This window comes from Ranitomeya variabilis, chromosome 4 (assembly GCF_051348905.1).
Source record: "Ranitomeya variabilis isolate aRanVar5 chromosome 4, aRanVar5.hap1, whole genome shotgun sequence".
In the NCBI taxonomy this organism is placed as follows: domain Eukaryota; kingdom Metazoa; phylum Chordata; class Amphibia; order Anura; family Dendrobatidae; genus Ranitomeya; species Ranitomeya variabilis.
In genome coordinates this window covers 671,462,683-671,481,041 of record NC_135235.1, presented here as the reverse complement: position 1 = coordinate 671,481,041, position 18,359 = coordinate 671,462,683, and the positions used below count along the sequence as shown (strand labels likewise).

The following is an 18,359-nucleotide window of genomic DNA, read 5'->3' as shown; positions in this document are numbered from 1 at the left end:
CAGCATTCCCAGCAGTGTCACCTCTCCAGTCAGCAGCTCAATCATCTTATAGATGAGTTCTAGTATCTTCTTATCATTGATGTCCTCATGTATCAAGGGGAGAGGTGGAGGCCCTGTGATTGGGCTCAGAGGTCTTCCCCATCCCTCAGAGACAGGATCCTGACAGCGCTCACTAGAGGTCTTCTTCACTACTGTGTAATCCTGGTTATAGAGAGACACATTAATAAATCTCACTACAGACATTTCCAGAGTCCTCACCTCTCCAGTTCTGTCCATCTGTTATTCCTATAGATAAGAATGATGTAATGTGACATCATCAAAATCTCTCACCTCTCCAGTAAGCTGGAAGATGATCTCTAGGGTGAGGTGTAATATCCTCTCCGCCATCTTGTCATTGTTCCTTTCCATCCTTGATGGGTCAGTCAGGAAAATTCTCTTATATAGCAGATCTCCACTGAGAGGATCCGATATTGTAGAGACCAGAATGGGAAGAAGATGAGCTGATATAACATAATAAAGAATCCTGTGTAATAACACAATTACTAGAAACTTTATATTCAATCACTGGCAGCAGAAATGATGCTGACATGTATAGCACGCAGGTCCAAAAGTTACCCTGAGACCCACAGCAATTTAGTTATGCCCTGTTCACATAAAAAAGTAAGAAATGTACTACTCTGGGACAGTTTGGAGCCAAATTCGGTCATTCAAATTAATGGATTTGAGGAAAAAAAATGTGGGCAGTATATAGATGACATCTGTGTGATACTCATTTTTTTACAGACTGCTTGCTGGGAATTGCTTGGGAAACTACTTTGATTTTATGTGACCCCTAACACAAAGTAGCAAGTATTTGTGAAGTGTAAAGGACATTACATGTTTTTTGTAGTTATTATTTTAACAATATAAATTTAACAATTGTGACACGCATTTGTATTTAGCCCCTTGTAGTATGATACTGCTAAATAAAATCCTGAGTGACCAATTGCCTCCAGAAGTCATAGAATTAGTAAATTGAGTCCACCTGTGTGTAGTTTCTACTCAGTATAACTACAATTGTTCTGTGACGGCCTCAGAGGTTTGTGTGAGAACATTGGGGATCAAAGGGTATCATGAAAACCAAGGGACACAACAGACAGGTCAGGGATAAAGTTGCATAAAAGTAAAGTAGGGTTAGGTTATAAATAAAAAAGCCCAAGCTCTGAACATCTCACACAGCACGGTTAAATCCATCATCCAAAACTAGGAGGAGTACGACACAACTACAAACCTACCAAGTAGTGATGAGCGAACGTGCGCGGACAATGTGTTTGAGCATGCTTGAGTGCTATCCACGTATCTTGGGCTTGCTTGGATAAAATGTTGGAGTCCCTGCGGCTGCATGTTTTGTGGCTGTTAGGCAATCACTGCATATGTTTCAGCTGTCTAACAGCCGCAAAGCATGCAGTCGCAGGGACTTGAACACATTATCTGAGCACGTCCAAGATACTCGAATAACACCAGAGAATGCACATTATCCGAGCATGTTCGCTCATGACTACTACCAAGACATGGCTGTCCACCTAAACTGACATACATCCCAAGCAAGTAGAGCACTAATGAGAGAAGCAGCTAAGAGGTCCATGTTCACTCTGGAGGAGCTGCAGAGATCCACAGCTCATGAGGGAGAATCTGTTGACAATACAAATATTAGGGATCACCCACACGAGTGTATAAAACGGCCGACCGCTATGGGACAATGCAGATGTGCAATTTTTTTTCTCATAACGATTTGGCATAAGAAAACAGCAGCAAGTGCATCCGATAACCGAATCACGCGCACCCATACAGGTCTATGGGTGAATTTGAAACATTGGACTGCACTTGGATATCAGTCTGATTACCAGGAACACAGACAATCGAGAAGATGAAGTGAAGTTTGATTTAAGTGACATTAGCACAATCAGTCCAATTCTCTCGCATGAGAGAATTGATGGCTGTTTGACCCCAGCCTTACGCGAATACACAACAAATCTGGCAATTATCAAAAAGTGACAAGAAAAAAGCCATTTTTAAACACAAGAAATAATAAGTTCCATTTTAGTTTTGCAAAAAGCCATGTAGGGCACACAGTCTGCAAGAGGAAGGTTTCCTGGGCAAATGAACAAAAAGCAGAATTTATTGGGCTAAATGCAAAATGCTATGTGTGGTGGAAAACTAACAATGCACCTCATCCTGAAAACACTATCCCCACCATCACACGCAGCATCATGCTGTGGAGAGGCATTTCTTCAGCAGGGGCAGGGAAGCTGGACAGAGTCCATGGGAAAATGTATGGAGCTAAATACAGGTCAATCCTGGAGGAAAACCTGTTATAGGTGGAGAAAGATTTGAGACTGGGGCGTAGGTTTACCATAACTAGAAAACCCCAAGAAAGGGTCATGTATAGTGAATGACTTATGTTGATGGACCCCCAGCAATCCTGAGAGTGATGCCTCTGGAAACAAAACCTGCAGCACTTTATACTGAATTGAGTGAAGTTGAACAGGTTCAATCTCCTCATTCACTGTATATGCGACTGCCAGAAAAGGCAGAGCATAGCGCTGGTAAAATTCCTGCAATCCCACAGACAGTGAATAATGCCCAAGCCGGAAACTTACCCATCTACTGTCCCCCAGGTAGGAAGTGCCTAACCATACCATGACCTATCAATACTGTTCCCACATACAGGGCCCTCAGTACATTATCTGTACTCTGAGGTATCACTGTGCTATCTGTAGTGTTACATAGGACTGCAGGTAACATCTACTACATTATAGGTAGTGTTATATAGAACAGTATGTAACATCCACTACATTATCTGTACTCACAGAGTTATCACTGTGTTATCAGTGGTGTTACATAGGACTGCAGATGACATATACTACATTATCTCTAATCATGCTTATCATTGTGCTATCTGTGGTGTTACATAGGACTGCAGGTAACATCCACTGCATTGTCTGTAATCATAATTATTGTGTTATCTGTGGTATTACGTAGACAGCACCCGCAGACACAAAACGGAACGGTCTCAGGCGTGCAGGACCTGAGGCAAGTGATTGCAGGAGCAGGTGTTGGGGCGGGGCCAGCAGCCGGAGTGATCAGCGAAGCTCTAAGCGTACAACCGGGAGGTGACCGGCAGGGGAGCTCCAAGCATACAACCGGGTGGTGACAGGCAGGGGAGCCGACAAGCGTATAGTAACCGGGAACAAACGGGTGTCAGAAAACTGAGCAAGTAATACGAGAGCCGAGGGAACAACCGAAAGGGAAGTCAGAAATCAAGTCGAGGTTAGAGAATCAATTAATCCACAGACAGAATCTAAACGACAGGCAAGTGCGATGTGGGAGACAGGTCGGGACAAAACAGGATGAAGAATCACAAGGCAGGCACAAGGCACAAACACACAAGCATACAGGGGTCACTTAACTCAGGCAAGGGCAGAAGTATAACTGACAAGGAAACAAGCCTCCTGAGGCTATAAAAAGCCCTCCCCTATCCAAAGGGAGGGTCAGCAGCATTAACCCCCAAAGCTCCTGCTCAAATCCTACAATAGGATCATGACAGTACCCCCCCTCTCAACGGGGGCCACTGGACCCCCAGGCCTCCCTGGATGTTTGCCATGGAATGCTCAAATCAGATGGTCAGCATGCACCAAGTGAGCAGGAACCCATAAGCGATCCTCCGGCCCATACCCTTTCCAATGCACCAGGTACTGCAAAGAGCGGCGCACCAGCCGAGAATCCATAATGTGTCCAGCCTCATATTCCCTGTGACCCTCCACCAATACCGCCAACCCAGAATCTTTCTTAGCTGAACCTAATGGTTTTAACAGAGATTTATGGAACACATTAGATAATTTAAATGAGGCTGGAAGATGTAATCTATAGGTTACTGGGTTGACTATTTCCACAATCTCGTACGGCCCGATGAACTTAGGACCTAGTTTGGCCAATGGAACCTTCAGGTTAATATTCCGTGTGGAAAGCCAAACCTTGTTCCCAACCTGAAACATGTGACCCGGAGTTCTCTTTCTATCAGCGAACAACTTATACCTCCCTTAAGCCCTGGAAATATTACATTGTACCTCAGCCCACAGATCCCTTAACCGCTGAACAGATCCCTCTGCCCCTGGACATCCGGAATCCAACCATGAGAATTCCCCAAAATGAGAATTAAAGCCATAACTGACAAGAAATGGGGACATACTAGTGAACTGACATACCCGGTTTTTGAAGGTAAATTCAGCCAAAGGTAAAGCGTCGTACCAGTCATCTTGCCTAACAGAGGTCAAACACCTAAGAATCTCTTCCAAGGATTGGTTGGTGAGTTCTGTCTGCCCATTACTTTCCGGGTGATATGCGGAAGAGAAAGACAAAGAAATGCCCAATTTCTAACAGAATGCCCTCCAAAATTTAGCCACAAACTGCAAGTCTCTGTCAGACACAACATTCAGGTGTACCCCATGCAAACAGACCACATGCTGAAGAAACAATCTGGACAAAGTCACAGCTGAGGGTAATGAGGCTAAAGGAACAAAATGAGCTTGTTTAGAAAACCTGTCCACCACCACCCATATCACAGTATTACCCCTGAACGGAGGGAGATTGGTAATGAAGTCCATGGACAGGTGAGTCCATGGCCTCTCAGGAACCGGTAAAGGCACCAGTTTCCCAGCTGGCCGGCTATGAGAGCTTTTGGAACGTGCACAAATCCCACATGCAGATATACATTTTTTAACATTAGAACCCAGTGAGGCTCACCAGAAAACCCTTGCCACCGCCTCCCGTGTAGCTGCGATCCCAGGATGGGCACTCAACCTAGACTCATGAAATTCCTGAAGGAGCTTGGCCCGAAATTGGTCCGGAACAAACAACTTATCTCTTGGCTTGGAAGCCGGGGCCAAAGACTGAGCCCCACAATCTCTAGTTCCAACTCAGATGAGAACCCCGCTACCACCACCCCAAGAATGGAGGACAGCGGCTTGGGGGACAACACAGGCTCAAAACTTCGGGACAAGGCAACAGCTTTAATGTTCTTAGAACCTGGGCGAAAAGTAATAGAAACTGAAACCGGGGAAAAAAAAGCGCCCAACGAGATTGTGTAGGGGTCAATCTTTTCGCTGACTCAATATATGCCAATATATGCCAAATTTTTATGATCTGTGATCACAGTAATCGGGTGTGCCACCCCTTCCAAAAAATGCCTCCATTCTTCGAATGCCAACTTGGCCGCAAGAAGTTCTTTATTGCCCACATCTTAATTTCTTGGAGAGGAAGGCACAGGGTTTGAGGTTAGTTAAAGTGGCAGGACCCTGGGACAACACTGCCCTCACTCCCACCTCAGAAGCATCCACCTCCACAATAAAAGGTTTGGACAAATCTGGTTGTACCAAAATCGGAGCAGACATGAAACATTTTTTCAATGCCAAAAAAAACTCCTTGGAGGCCCATTACCAATCTTTTACACCCACCCCCCTTGCAGGTAAGATCAGTAAGGGGTTTAACACCACCTGCGAAAACCCCTTAATAAATTTACTATAATAGTTGGCGAATCCCAGGAAGCGCAGGAGCCCCATGAGGGCTCGGGGTTGAACCCAATCAGCGATCACATGCACCTTCCTGGGATCCATACGAAACCCCTCAAATGACACAATCAGACCCAAAAAAGACCGTTCTTGTACAAAAAAAAGAACATTTCTCTAATTTAGCAAATAACTGGTTTTCTCTGAGTCTTTGCGGAATAGTACGTAGATGCTGCAAAGGAGTCTGACTGTCCAGGGAAAACACCAAAATATCATCCAAATAAATAAAAACAAAATGTACTATAAGGTCAGCAAATACCACATTAATGAAATTCTAAAAAATAGCGGGAGCATTCTAAAGTCCAAACGGCATGACCAGATTTTCAAAGAGTACCTCAGATGTGAGGAAGGCCATTTTCCACTAGTTCCCCTCCCAAACCCTTATCAGATTATAGGCTCCCCGGAGATCAAGTTTGGAGAATCATTTAGCCCCAGACAACTGATTACAAAGATCTGGGGTGAGGGGAAGAGGGTATGTGTTTTTCACGGTTATTTTATTAAGTTCTCAAAAGTCGTGGCAGGGACGAAGACCGCCATCTTTTTTTTTTAACGAAAAAGAATCCGGCAGCCACTGGAGAGACGGAAGGACGTATATGCCCCTTGTGCAAGCTTTCTGCAATATACTCCTTCATGGCTAAACGATCAGGACCGGACAAGTTGAACAGACGGGTGTTAGGCAACTTAGCACCAGGAACCAGCTCAATGGCACAATCAAAGGGTCTATGTGGAGGTAAAACCTCAACCTCGCTTTCGGAGAACACGTCTTCGAAGTCCTTCAGGTACTCCGCAATACCCTCCAGACCGACAGACTTTACGGGTTCAGATAGCAATTCAGATTCACAATCATGGTTCACACAATTAGGGCCCCATTGAACAATCTCCCCCGTCACCCAATTGATGATAGGGTTATGGCGCTGCAACTAGGGCATTCCCAACACCAACCCAGCAGGAAAATTTCCCAAGGCAAAACAACTTACTTCTTCAACATGATCAGAGCCAATTTTGAAGGAAAAAACCTCTTTAGTGAAGGGTGAGGAGTCAATGGCCACCACTTTCACTGGAGTCTAACTGTTCCTATCTTACATTGTGAAATCAAGTGAGGACTGACCAAGTTGATGGATGAACTGCAGTCCAAAAAAGCTGTAGAAAAATAAGGACAACCGTCCACCAACAGTTCCACCAGTAGCAAAACTTTAGCAAATGAGGAGGGGTGTACCTGGGGGTCTGGATGGCGTCCTTGACCATCACCCAGACCTAGTCGTTTCCCACCGACTTGAATGGTAAAGGGCAGGATGGACAATCCCTCTTCCAGTGTCCTGACTCTCCACAATAGAAACACAACTGCTTCTCACGATGATGTCTTCTCTCTTTCTCATTCAAAGCGATGGCACCCACCTCCATAGCCTCAGAAGTAGATACAGCATCATCTCCACCGGGGAACAATGATGACTCCAGTTGCATAACCCCTCTTGCCCGCAACCTGCACTCCATAGGAACTGCTTGGGTCATTGCCTCATCCAGCGAATCAGGTGGAGGATGAAGTGTCAGGGCATCATTCAGACGTTCGGACAGGCCTCTACGGAACAAGCCCCGGAGGGCAGCGTTATCTCACGAAACCTTCGGAACCCCAACGTCTGAATTCCGAGCAAAACCATTCGGCCGAGTGCTTCCCCTGACACACACTCATCACCATATCCTCCGCCAGACGCACTCTATCAGGCTCATCGTAAATGTGCCAAGGGGTCTCAAAAATGCATTCACCAACACTCTCTCAGGGGCCGTAGAGGGGAGAGAAAACGCCCAGGCTTGCGGAGCCCCCTGAACAGAGACAGGATATCACCGACCCTCTGACTTTCATCTTCAGAGGAGCGGGGTCTTAAAGAGAAGAAAAGCCGGCAGCCCTCTTTAAAGACTCTAAATTGTTCGTTAATGGATGTTGCGGATCGTATTTTTCAGATGGCCGAAAAACATCTACTATCTCTTACGGCTCTTCATATAAAAGGAAAGCTCAATGTTGTGGCCGACTATCTAAGCTCGGACAGGGAGAATTGACATTGAATCAGACCATCTTCAATCAGATTGTACAATTATGGGGGTGCCCAGACAAAGACCTTTTCGCAAGCAAGGAAAACATGAAGCTACATCGATTCTGCTCCTTAAATCCCAGGGAAAACCCATATGCAGTGGATGCTCTCTCAATTTCGTGGCACTTCAATCTCGCTTAGGCTTTTCCCCCTCTAAACTTAATCCCGATAGTTCTGAGGAAGATACAGGAGGACAGGGCCCGGGTAATCATGGTAGCCCCGTTCTGGCCCAGAAGGTCATGGTTTCCATGGCTGAGGAAAATGTCCATTTCCCAGCATTGGATTCTTCCAGACATACCAGATCTCCTCTCCCAGGGCCCAATTCTCCATCCACGAGTCGCCAATTTACATCTAGAGGCGTGGAATTTGAGAGGTCGTTACTAAGAGCGAAGGGTTTTTCTCGAGAGCTAGTAAATACTTTACTAAAGAGTAGAAAGGTGTCTAAGACAAACATTTATGTCAGAATTTGGAAGAAATTTTTAGAGGTCTCAGGGGCACATGTTGACCAAAAAAATATATGTGTTAGAAAAATTTTGGAATTTTTACAGAAGGGATTAGAAATGGGTTTAGCTACAAGCACTCTTAGGGTTCAAGTGTTGGCTCTGGGGGTGCTGTACAATAGTAGGTTAGCCAGCAATCACTGGATATCTAGGTTCTTCAAGGCTGCAACTAGGTCCAGACCAGTCATCAAGCAGAAGTTGGTTCCATGGGACCTGAATTTTGTGCTCTCAGCTCTGATGGAAGCACCATTTGAACCTATTGATACTATCCCAATTAACCCCTTAATCCCATATGACGTACTATCCCGTCAAGGTGACCTGGGACTTAATTCCCAGTGACGGGATAGTACGTCATAGCCAATCGGCCGCGCTCACGGGGGGAGCGCGGCCGAGTGTCAGCTGCCTATCGCAGCTGACATCCGGCACTATGTGCCAGGAGCGGTCACGGACCGCCCCCGGCACATTAACCCCCGGCACACCGCGATCAAACATGATCGCGGTGTACCGGAGATACAGGGAAGCATCGCGCAGGGAGGGGGCTCCCTGAGGGCTTCCCTGAGACGATCGGTACAAGGGAATGTACTCACCTTGTACCGAGCGTCTCCTCCCTGCAGGCCCCGGATCCAAAATGGCCGCGGGGCTGCATCCGGGTCCTGCAGGGAGTACTTCCGGGTCCGGAGCAGGCTGCAGATGAAAGCTGCAGCCTGCAGCGATGTGAGTGAGAGCGCCGATCTGATAGAGTGCTGTGCACACTATCAGATCGGCGATCTGTGATGTCCCCCCCTGGGACAAAGTAAAAAAGTTAAAAAAAAAATTTCCACATGTGTAAAAAAAAAAATTAAAAAAAAATTTCCTAAATAAAGAAGAAAAAATATATATATTATTCCCATAAATACATTTCTTTATCTAAAAAAACCCAAAACAATAAAAGTACACATATTTAGTATCGCCGCGTCCGTAACGACCCAACCTATAAAACTGTCCCACTAGTTAACCCCTTCAGTGAACACCGTAAGTAAAAAAAAACGAGCCAAAAAACAACGCTTTATTATCATACCGCCGAACAAAAAGTGAAATAACACGCGATCAAAAAGATGGATATAAATAACCATGGTACCGCTGAAAACGTCATCTTGTCCCGCAAAAAACGAGCCGCCATATAGCATCATAACCAAAAAAAATAAAAAAGTTATAGTCCTCAGAATAAAGCGATGCCAAAATAATTATTTTTGCTATAAAATAGTTTTTATCGTATAAAAGAGCCAAAACATAAAAAAATTATATAAATGAGATATCGCTGTAATCGTACGGACCCGAAGAATAAAACTGCTTTATCAATTTTACCAAACGTGGAACGGTATAAACGCCTCCCCCAAAAGAAATTCATGAATAGCTGGTTTTTGGTCATTCTGCCTCACAAAAATCGGAATAAAAAGTGATCAAAAACTGTCACATGTCCGAAAATGTTACCAATAAAAACGTCAACTCGTCCCGCAAAAAACAAGACCTCACATGACTCTGTGGACCAAAATACGGAAAAATTATAGGTCTCAAAATATGGAGACGCAAAAACTTTTTTGCTATAAAAAGCGTCTTTTAGTGTGTGACAGCTGCCAATCATAAAAATCCGATATAAAAAACGCTATCAAAGTAAATCAAACCCCCCTTAGTTAGAGAAAAATAAAATTTAAAAAATGTATTTATTTCCATTTTCCCATTAGGGCTAGGGTTAGGGCTAGGGTTAGGGTTAGGGCTAGGGTTGGGGCTAAAGTTAGGGATAGGGTTGGGGCTAAAGTTAGGGTTGGGGCTAAAGTTAGGGTTGGGGCTAAAGTTAGGGTTGGGGCTAAAGTTAGGGTTAGGATTACATTTACGGTTGGGATTAGGGTTGAGATTAGAATTAGGGGTGTGTCAGGGTTAGGGGTGTGGTTAGGGTTACAGTTGGGATTAGGGCTAGGGGTGTGTTTGGATTAGTTTCAGGTAGAATTGGGGAGTTTCCACTGTTTAGGCACATCAGGGGCTCTCCAAACGCGACATGGCGTCCGATCTCAATTCCAGACAATTCTGCGTTGAAAAAGTAAAACAGTGCTCCTTCCCTTCCGAGCTCTCCCGTGCGCCCAAACAGGGGTTTACCCCAACATATGGGGCATCAGCGTACTCGGGATGAATTGGACAACAACTTTTGGGGTCCAAGTTCTCTTGTTATCTCTGGGAAAATAAAAATTTGGGGGGCTAAAAATCATTTTTGTGGGAAAAAAAGGATTTTTTATTTTCACTACAGTTTACAACGCAGTGCTGTGAAACACTTGGGGGTTCAAAGTTCTCACAACACATCTAGATAAGTTCCTTGGAAGGTCTAGTTTCCAATATGGGGTCACTTATGGGGGGTTTATACTGTTTGGGTACATCAGGGGCTCTGCAAATGCAACATGACGCCTGCAGACCAATCCATCTAAGTCTGCATTCCAAATGGCGCTCCTTCCCTTCCGAGCTTTGCCATGCGCCCAAACAGTGGTTCCCCCCCACATATGGGGTATCAACGTACTCAGGACAAATTGGACAACAACTTTTGGGGTCCAATTTATCCTGTTACCCTTGTGAAAATATAAAACTGGGGGCTAAAATAATCATTTTTCTGAAAAAAAAAAAGCATTTTTAGTTTCACGGCTCTGCGTTATAAACTGTACTGAAACACTTGGGGGTTCAAAGCTCTCAAAACACATCTAGATAAGTTCCTTAGGGGGTCTACTTTCCAAAATGGTGTCACTTGTGGGGGGTTTTAATGTTTAGGCACATCAGGGGCTCTCCAAACGCGACATGGTGTCCCATCTCAATTCCAGTCAATTTTGCATTGAAAAGTCAAATGGCGCTCCTTCCCTTCTGAGCTCTGCCATGCACCCAAACAATGGTTTACACCCACATATGGGGTATCAGCGTACTCAGGACAAATTGCACAACAATTTTTGGGGTCCAATTTCTTCTCTTACCCTTGGGAAAATAAAAAATTGGGGGCGAAAAGATCATTTTTGTGAAAAAAAAAGATTTTTTATTTTTACGGCTCTGCATTATAAACTTCTGTGAAGCACTTGGTGGGTCAAAGTGCTCACCACACATCTAGATAAGTTCCTTAAGGGGTCTACTTTCCAAAATGGTGTCACTTGTGGGGGGTTTCAATGTTTAGGCATATCAGGGGCTCTCCAAACGCAACATGGCGTCCCATCTCAATTCCAGTCAATTTTGCATTGAAAGGTCAAATGGCGCTCCTTCGCTTCAGAGCTCTGTCATGTGCCCAAAAAGTGGTTTACCCCCACATATGGGATATCGGCGTACTCAGGACAAATTGTACAACATCTTTTGGGGTCCATTTTCTCCTGTTACCTTTGGTAAAATAAAACAAATTGGAGCTGAAGTAAATTTTGTGTGAAAAAAAGTTAAATGTTTATTTTTATTTAAACATTCCAAAAATTCCTGTGAAACACCTGAAGGGTTAATAAACTTATTGAATGTGGTTTTGAGTACCTTGAGGGCTGCAGTTTTTAGAATGGTGTCACACTTGGGTATTTTCTATCATATAGACCCCTCAAAATGACTTCAAATGAGATGTGGTCCCTAAAAAAAAATGGTGTTGTAAAAATGAGAAATTGCTGGTCAACTTTTAACCCTTATAACTCCCTAACAAAAAAAAATTATGGTTCCAAAATTGTGCTGATGTAAAGTAGACATGTGGGAAATGTTACTTATTAAGTATTTTGTGTGACATATCTCTGTGATTTAAGGGCATAAAAATTCAAAGTTGGAAAATTGTGAAATTTTCAAAATTTTTGCCAAATTTCCATTTTTTTCACAAATAAACACAAGTTATATCGAATAAATTTTACCACTAACATGAAGTACAATATCTCACGAGAAAACAATGTCAGAATCGCCAAGATCCATTGAAGCGTTCCAGAGTTATAACCTCATAAAGGGACAGTGGTCAGAATTGTAAAAATTGGCCCGGTCATTAACGTGCAAACCACCCTCGGGGCTTAAGGGGTTAAAATCCTATCTTTTAAGATGGCCCTTTTAGTTGCACTCACATCCGCAAGAAGGGTTAGCCCTTAGCTCAGCTGAGGGCAGAAGTATAACTGACAAAGCAAGCCTCCTGCAGCTATAAAAGCCCTCCCCTATCCAAAGGGAGGCCAGCAGCATTAACCACTAAGGCTCCTGCTCAAATCCTACAATAGAATAATGACAATGTGACAAAAGCAACATGTTAAATCACGGTTTGTCCATAAATTAGCATGACAGGTGTCTACAATCTTGGAATCAGTGAGTGGGTCTGTATATAGGGCTACAGATACTTACGGTGATGTTTGGTGACATGGTGTGTATCACACTCAACATGGACCAGAGGAAGTGAAGGAAACAGTTGTCTCAGGAGATTAGAAAGAAAATTATAGACAAACATATTAACGGTAAAAGTTATAAGACCATTTCAAAGCAGCTTGATGTTCCTGTGACTACAGTTACACATATTATTTAGAAATTTAAGATCCATGGGACTGTAGACAACCTCCCTGGATGTGGCCGCAGGAGAAAAAGTGATGACAAATCAAAGAGGGGGATAATACGAATGGTAACAAAATAGCTCAGAAAAACTTCCAAACAGATTAAGGCTATGTTCACACTTTGCGGTTTTTGCTGCGGATCCGCTGCGGATTCGCAGCAGTTTTCCATGCAGGGTACAGTACAATGTTACCCTATGGAAAACAAAAACCACTGTTTCCACTTTGCGGAAAATCCCTTTAAAAACCGCATGGAATTGCTGCGGAAAAAAAGAAGGAGCATGTCACTTCTTTCTGCGGATTCCGCAGCGGTTTTCAACATGCACCAATAGGAAAGTGCTGTTGAAAACCCGCAGAGGAATCCGCAGAAGAAACCGCAGGAAAATCCGCAGCGGATTTTCAATGCGGTTTTTCCAAATCCGCTGCGGAAAAATCCGCAGCAAAATCTGCAAAGTGTGAACATGCCCTAAAGGTGAACTTCAAGCTCAAGGAACATCAGTGTCAGATCGCACCATGCATCATTATATGAGCCAAAATGGACTTCATGGGGGACGACTAAGGAGGACACCATTGTTGAAAAAAAATCATAAAAAAAGCCAGACTGGAATATGCCAAACTACATGTCGACAAGCCACAAAGCTTCTGGGAGAATGTCCTATGGACAGATGACACAAAAATGGAACTTTTTGGCAAGGCACATCAGCTCTAAGTTCACAGATGGAAAAATGAAGCATATCAAGAAAAAAACACTGTCCGTACTGTGAAACATAGAGGAGGCTCTTATGTTCTGGGGCTGCTTTGCTGCATCTGGTACAGGGTGTCTAGAATCTGTGCAGGGTACAATGAAATCTCAAGACTCTCAAGGGATTCTAGAAAGAAATGGGCTGCATGGTGTCAAAAAGCTTGGTCTCAGTCGCAGGTCATGGGTCTTGCGACAGGATAATGACCCAAAACACACAGCTAAAAACACCCAAGAATGGCTGAGAGGGAAAACATTGGACTATTTTGAAGTGGCCTTCTATGAGTCCTGACCTAAATCCTATTGAGCATCTTTGGAAAGAGCTGAAACATGCTGTCTGGAAAAGGCACCCTTCAAACATGAGACAACTGGAGAAGTCTGCTCTTGAGGAGTGGGCCAAAATACCTGTTAAGAGGTGCAAAAGTCTCATTGAGTTACAAAAATTGTTTGATTGCAGTGATTGCCTCAAAAGGTTGCGCAACAAAATTGTCACGGATCCCAGGTATTAATGCTGGGGGGAGAGCTGCACACAGCAGCAAAGGAGCTAAGCTAGATGCCGGGTTACTAACCTGGTCACCAACAGGACCTTAGACATGTGACAGAGTGGGAGAAGGTCAGGGGGCGGAGCCAGACACTGGGAAACAGAGAAGGGAAAGGCACTAAAGAATTATCAAACAAGCAGAGATCGGAGCCAGGAGATCACGAGGTACCAAAAAGGAGAGACAGGGGATAGTCAGAAGCAAAGCCAGAGTTCAGTAATCCAGAAAAACGAACAGAATAATGCATGGAAAGCAAGATAAACACGATGCAAGCCGGGCGCACACTCCAGGGGTCAAGCACACAGACTGAAGCAGAACGTATAGCTGACAAAGAAACCCAGCTAGAGGCGAGTATAAATACCCCTCCCATCTTGAAAGAGAGGCCAACCATAATAACCCTGAGAGAACAGGACATTAACTATGTCCTAACCAATACAAAAATATTAAGTTAAGGTTACCATCATTTCTGTCCGAGCCTATTTCATGAGTTGGGTTTTTTTTTTGTTTTTTTTTAATTCTGTGAAAGCATGGTTGAAAATTAATGTCTGACTTTCATTTATAAATAAAAAAAAAAAATCTATAAAAATGAACAATCACTTTTGTCAGATACAAGTTATTTCTGTGACTATTGTGGGTTTTTCTGTCATTAAATGACGGGTACTAACAATTTTGACCACGTGTGTACATACATATTGTGTCAGCACACTGCGATTAATAAATACATGAACTCCAATTTTACTGCAAACTGTAAAAACATAAAAAGGTACTGCTAGTACTTTTTGATGAAAGACTGCATATCCATCCAACCACTTCACGGTGACCTTTAACACCTTAACGTCCAATGGCTGACAGTCTGTCATTGGACGCCTCCCTATGTTTAGTGCAGGCTCCAGCGATAAGCCCGCACTTTTTCCAGGACATGACAGCTGATCTGATCAGCTAACGTGCCCGTAACAGCCGCGGTTAACATGTTAAATGCCTGGTGGTCGGCGCTCATAGCAAGTAACCATATCTACTATTTAGAGAAGGACTGTAGCCCTGCTCTATGTAGCAGAGGCGATCGGACAAGTGCAGCTTCTAGTCTCCTGGGGAGACTATTGAAGCATGTAAAAAGTAAAAAAAAAAAAAATTAAAATTTTAAAAAATAAAAATATAAAAAGGTTGAAATCACCAATTTCACCCCATTCAAAATAAAACTATAAAAAAATTAAAATATACACAAATGTGGTATCGCCGCAATCACAATCGTCCGATCTATCAATATATAAAAATAATTAATCTAATCGGTAAACGGCGTAGTGAGAAAAAAAAATATCAAAACACCAGAATTAAGTTTTTTTGGTCGCTGCAACATAGCAATAAAATGAAATAATGGGCGATCAAAAGAGCTTATTCACACCAAAATGGTATGAATAAAAACGTCAAATCAGAGTGCAAAAAATAAGCCCTGACCCAGCCTTAGATCCCGAAAAATGGAGACACTAGGGGTCTCGGAAAATTGCAACATTTTTCTTTTCTTTACAAACTTTGGATTTTTTTTCACCACTTAAAGAACCTAGACATGTTTGGTGTCTATGAACTCGTAATGACCTGGAGAATCATGATGGCAGATCAGTTTTAGCATTTAGTAAACCTAGCAAAAAAGACAAACAAAAAACAAGTGTGGGATTGCACTTTTTTTGCAATTTCACCGCACTTGGAATTTTTTTCCCATTTTCTAGTACACGACATGGTAAAACCAATGGTGTTGTTCAAAAGTACAACTCGTCCCGCAACAAACAATGGCCATATTGACGGAAAAATAAAAAAGCTATGGCTCTGGGAAGGAGGGGAGCAAAAAACAAAAACGCAAAACTGAAAAACCCCTGGTCGTTAAGGGGTTAATACGGATGGTGCTGATCGCCAATGACCTCTCCATGTGCCGAACATCTGAATGGGGAGAGACAAGGAGACCTTGTGTGGGAGAGAGACTGAGGACCGAACGTTACTACCGTTTACAGCGATATTGGCGTCTATGTAGTCATTAGTCGCAGCGTTCTGCAGTGGGGGGAGCAGCGACATAGAAGTCACAGGTCAGACCCCAGCGACGGGGGGAGAATGTGTGTATTCAGGGGGGAAACATGGAAAACGGAACATCACAGAGATGGTAAAGGCCATTTATTATATGGGGAGGAAAAATGGCCGAGTGTGACCTGCGGCTAATCCTGATAGAGAATAACGGGGCTCCAGCACCTACCTCCACCTGCAGAGCCGCACACCACATATATGGCTGCTCTGTGCACACAGGACCTGTGATGAGGTCACAGGAGGGGAGGAGTCAGGGGTCACATGATCAGGGGCCTCAGTGTATGCAGGACTGTGCTGGTTGTCATGGTGCTGGATGAGGGGAAGTTTCTGTGTGGGGTCAGGAGGGGTTTACAGGGTGGATGTAGCAGAGCCGTGTGTGTACAAGGCTTTACAGAGCGGAGCTGTGTGTGTACGAAGTGTACGGAGCAGAGCCGCGTGTACGAGGTGTGCGGAGCAGAGCCGTGTGTATGAGGTGTACAGAGCGGAGCCGCGTGTACGAGGTGTGCGGAGCAGAGCCGTGTGTATGAGGTGTACAGAGCGGAGCCGTGTGTGTACGAGGTGTGCGGAGCAGAGCCGTGTGTATGAGGTGTACAGAGCGGAGCCGTGTGTGTACGAGGTGTACGGAGCAGAGCCGATTGTGTGACTTTGCTCTTAATTACCATCAGTCTAACCCTCAACTGGTGAGGTGAGGTGGGGTGTGGTTTGCCACACCCCAGGGAATTTTTGTTCGGTTGCCATTCATTGAAAAATGCTGGTATGAGGATACCTGTCTCACTTGCTTCCATCCATTTCCTTGTCAACAGGATGTCGTCAAGGCCTCTCTCTTCTGGCCACGCATAAGGCCGGTTTCACACGTCAGTGGCTCCGGTACGTGAGGTGACAGTTTCCTCACGTACCGGAGACACTGACACACGTAGACCCATAAAAATCAATGCATCTGTTCAGATGTCATTGATTTTTTGCGGACCGTGTCTCCGTGTGCCAAACACGGAGACATGTCAGTGTTCGTGGGAGCGCACGTATTACACGGACGCAATAGAGTCAATGGGTCCGCGTAAAACACGGACCTCACACGGACATTCTCCGTCTGGGGTCCGTGTGGCGTGCCGGAAACAGCGCTACAGTAAGCGCTGTCCCCCCCACATGGTGCTGAAGCCGGTATTCATATCTTCCCTGTAGCAGCGTTTGCTATAGAGAAAATATGAAGAATAGTGTTAAAAACAAAGATCCATGTGTCCGCCGCCCCCCCACCCCCTGTGCGCCCCCCCCGCTGGTCAGAAAATACTTACCCGCTCCCTCGCTCCTTCCTGGTCTGGCCGCGCCTCCTACTGTATGCGGTCACGTGGGGCCGATCATTTACAATCATGAATAGTCGGCTCCGCCCCTATGGGGGGGTGGAGCCACATATTCATGACTGTAAATGATCGGCCCCACGTGACCGCATGCAGGAGAAGCCGCGGCCAGACCAGGAAGGAGCGACAGCCGACGGGGGACCCGGGTAAGTATTTTCTGACCAGCGGGGGGGGCGCACAGGGGGGGGGGGGCGGCGGACACATGGATCTTTATTTTAAACACTATTCTTCATATTTTCTCTGCAGCAAACGCTACTGCAGAGAGGATATGAATCGCAGCTTCAGCACCATGCAGAGTGGGTACCACACGCTCCGTGTGGTACCCACTCGCCATACGGGCGGCACACGTGTGCCGCAAGTATGGCCTCCGTGAGTTCCCAGGCACACGGACACGGATAACTCCGGTACCGATTTATTCCGGTACCGGAATTATCTGGACGTGTGGGACAGCCCTAACAGAGCTAGCTGTCGCTAAGTGCTGTCTTGGCCTTGCTGAACCTCACATCACCACTCATGTAATTATTTTTTACACATTTTCAAATTTTGAAAACTTCTTTATTTTTATCAAAGTATTACATTTTCTGATACTTGTGGGTGTCAAAAATTTGTTATACTCGTGTAATCAATCGCCAATAAGAAAACGATTAAAACAAACGTGATCTTTGCATTTTCTGTAGAAATAAGAGATTTCTAAACACTGGGGTATAGGAAACCCCACCTCACCAGTTGAGGGTTAATTAAAAACTACTTAAGTCTGTGTGCACACTTTCTGGATTTTTCCGCTATAAAAACGCGATAAAAATGCTTAAAATATGCATACATATGCATCCCATCATTTAGAATGCATTCCGCAATTTTTGTGCATATGTTGCGCATCGCGGGAAAAAAACGCAGCATGTTCATTAATTTTGCGGATTTCCCACTATGTTAT

General features: G+C 44.5%; 1 protein-coding gene across 3 annotated transcripts in view; it reads right to left on the bottom strand.

Annotated features, from left to right (window-relative positions):
• The window catches only part of LOC143766283 (uncharacterized), a 68,538-nt gene that overhangs the window by 26,461 nt on the left and 23,718 nt on the right, over window positions 1-18,359 (bottom strand). The window contains exons 1-3 of one of the 3 annotated variants that reach the window (XM_077253838.1): window positions 16,246-16,339; window positions 331-500; window positions 22-201 (exon numbers count right to left, since the gene is read on the bottom strand). The exons of 1 other annotated variant lie outside the window; for it this stretch is intronic. In XM_077253838.1, coding sequence (XP_077109953.1) covers window positions 22-201; window positions 331-408 — 258 coding nt within the window. In that variant the 5' untranslated portion in view covers window positions 409-500; window positions 16,246-16,339. Of the gene's footprint in view, window positions 1-21; window positions 202-330; window positions 544-16,245; window positions 16,340-18,359 lie in introns of those variants that run through there. One more of the 3 variants, XM_077253837.1, reaches the window with a different exon arrangement.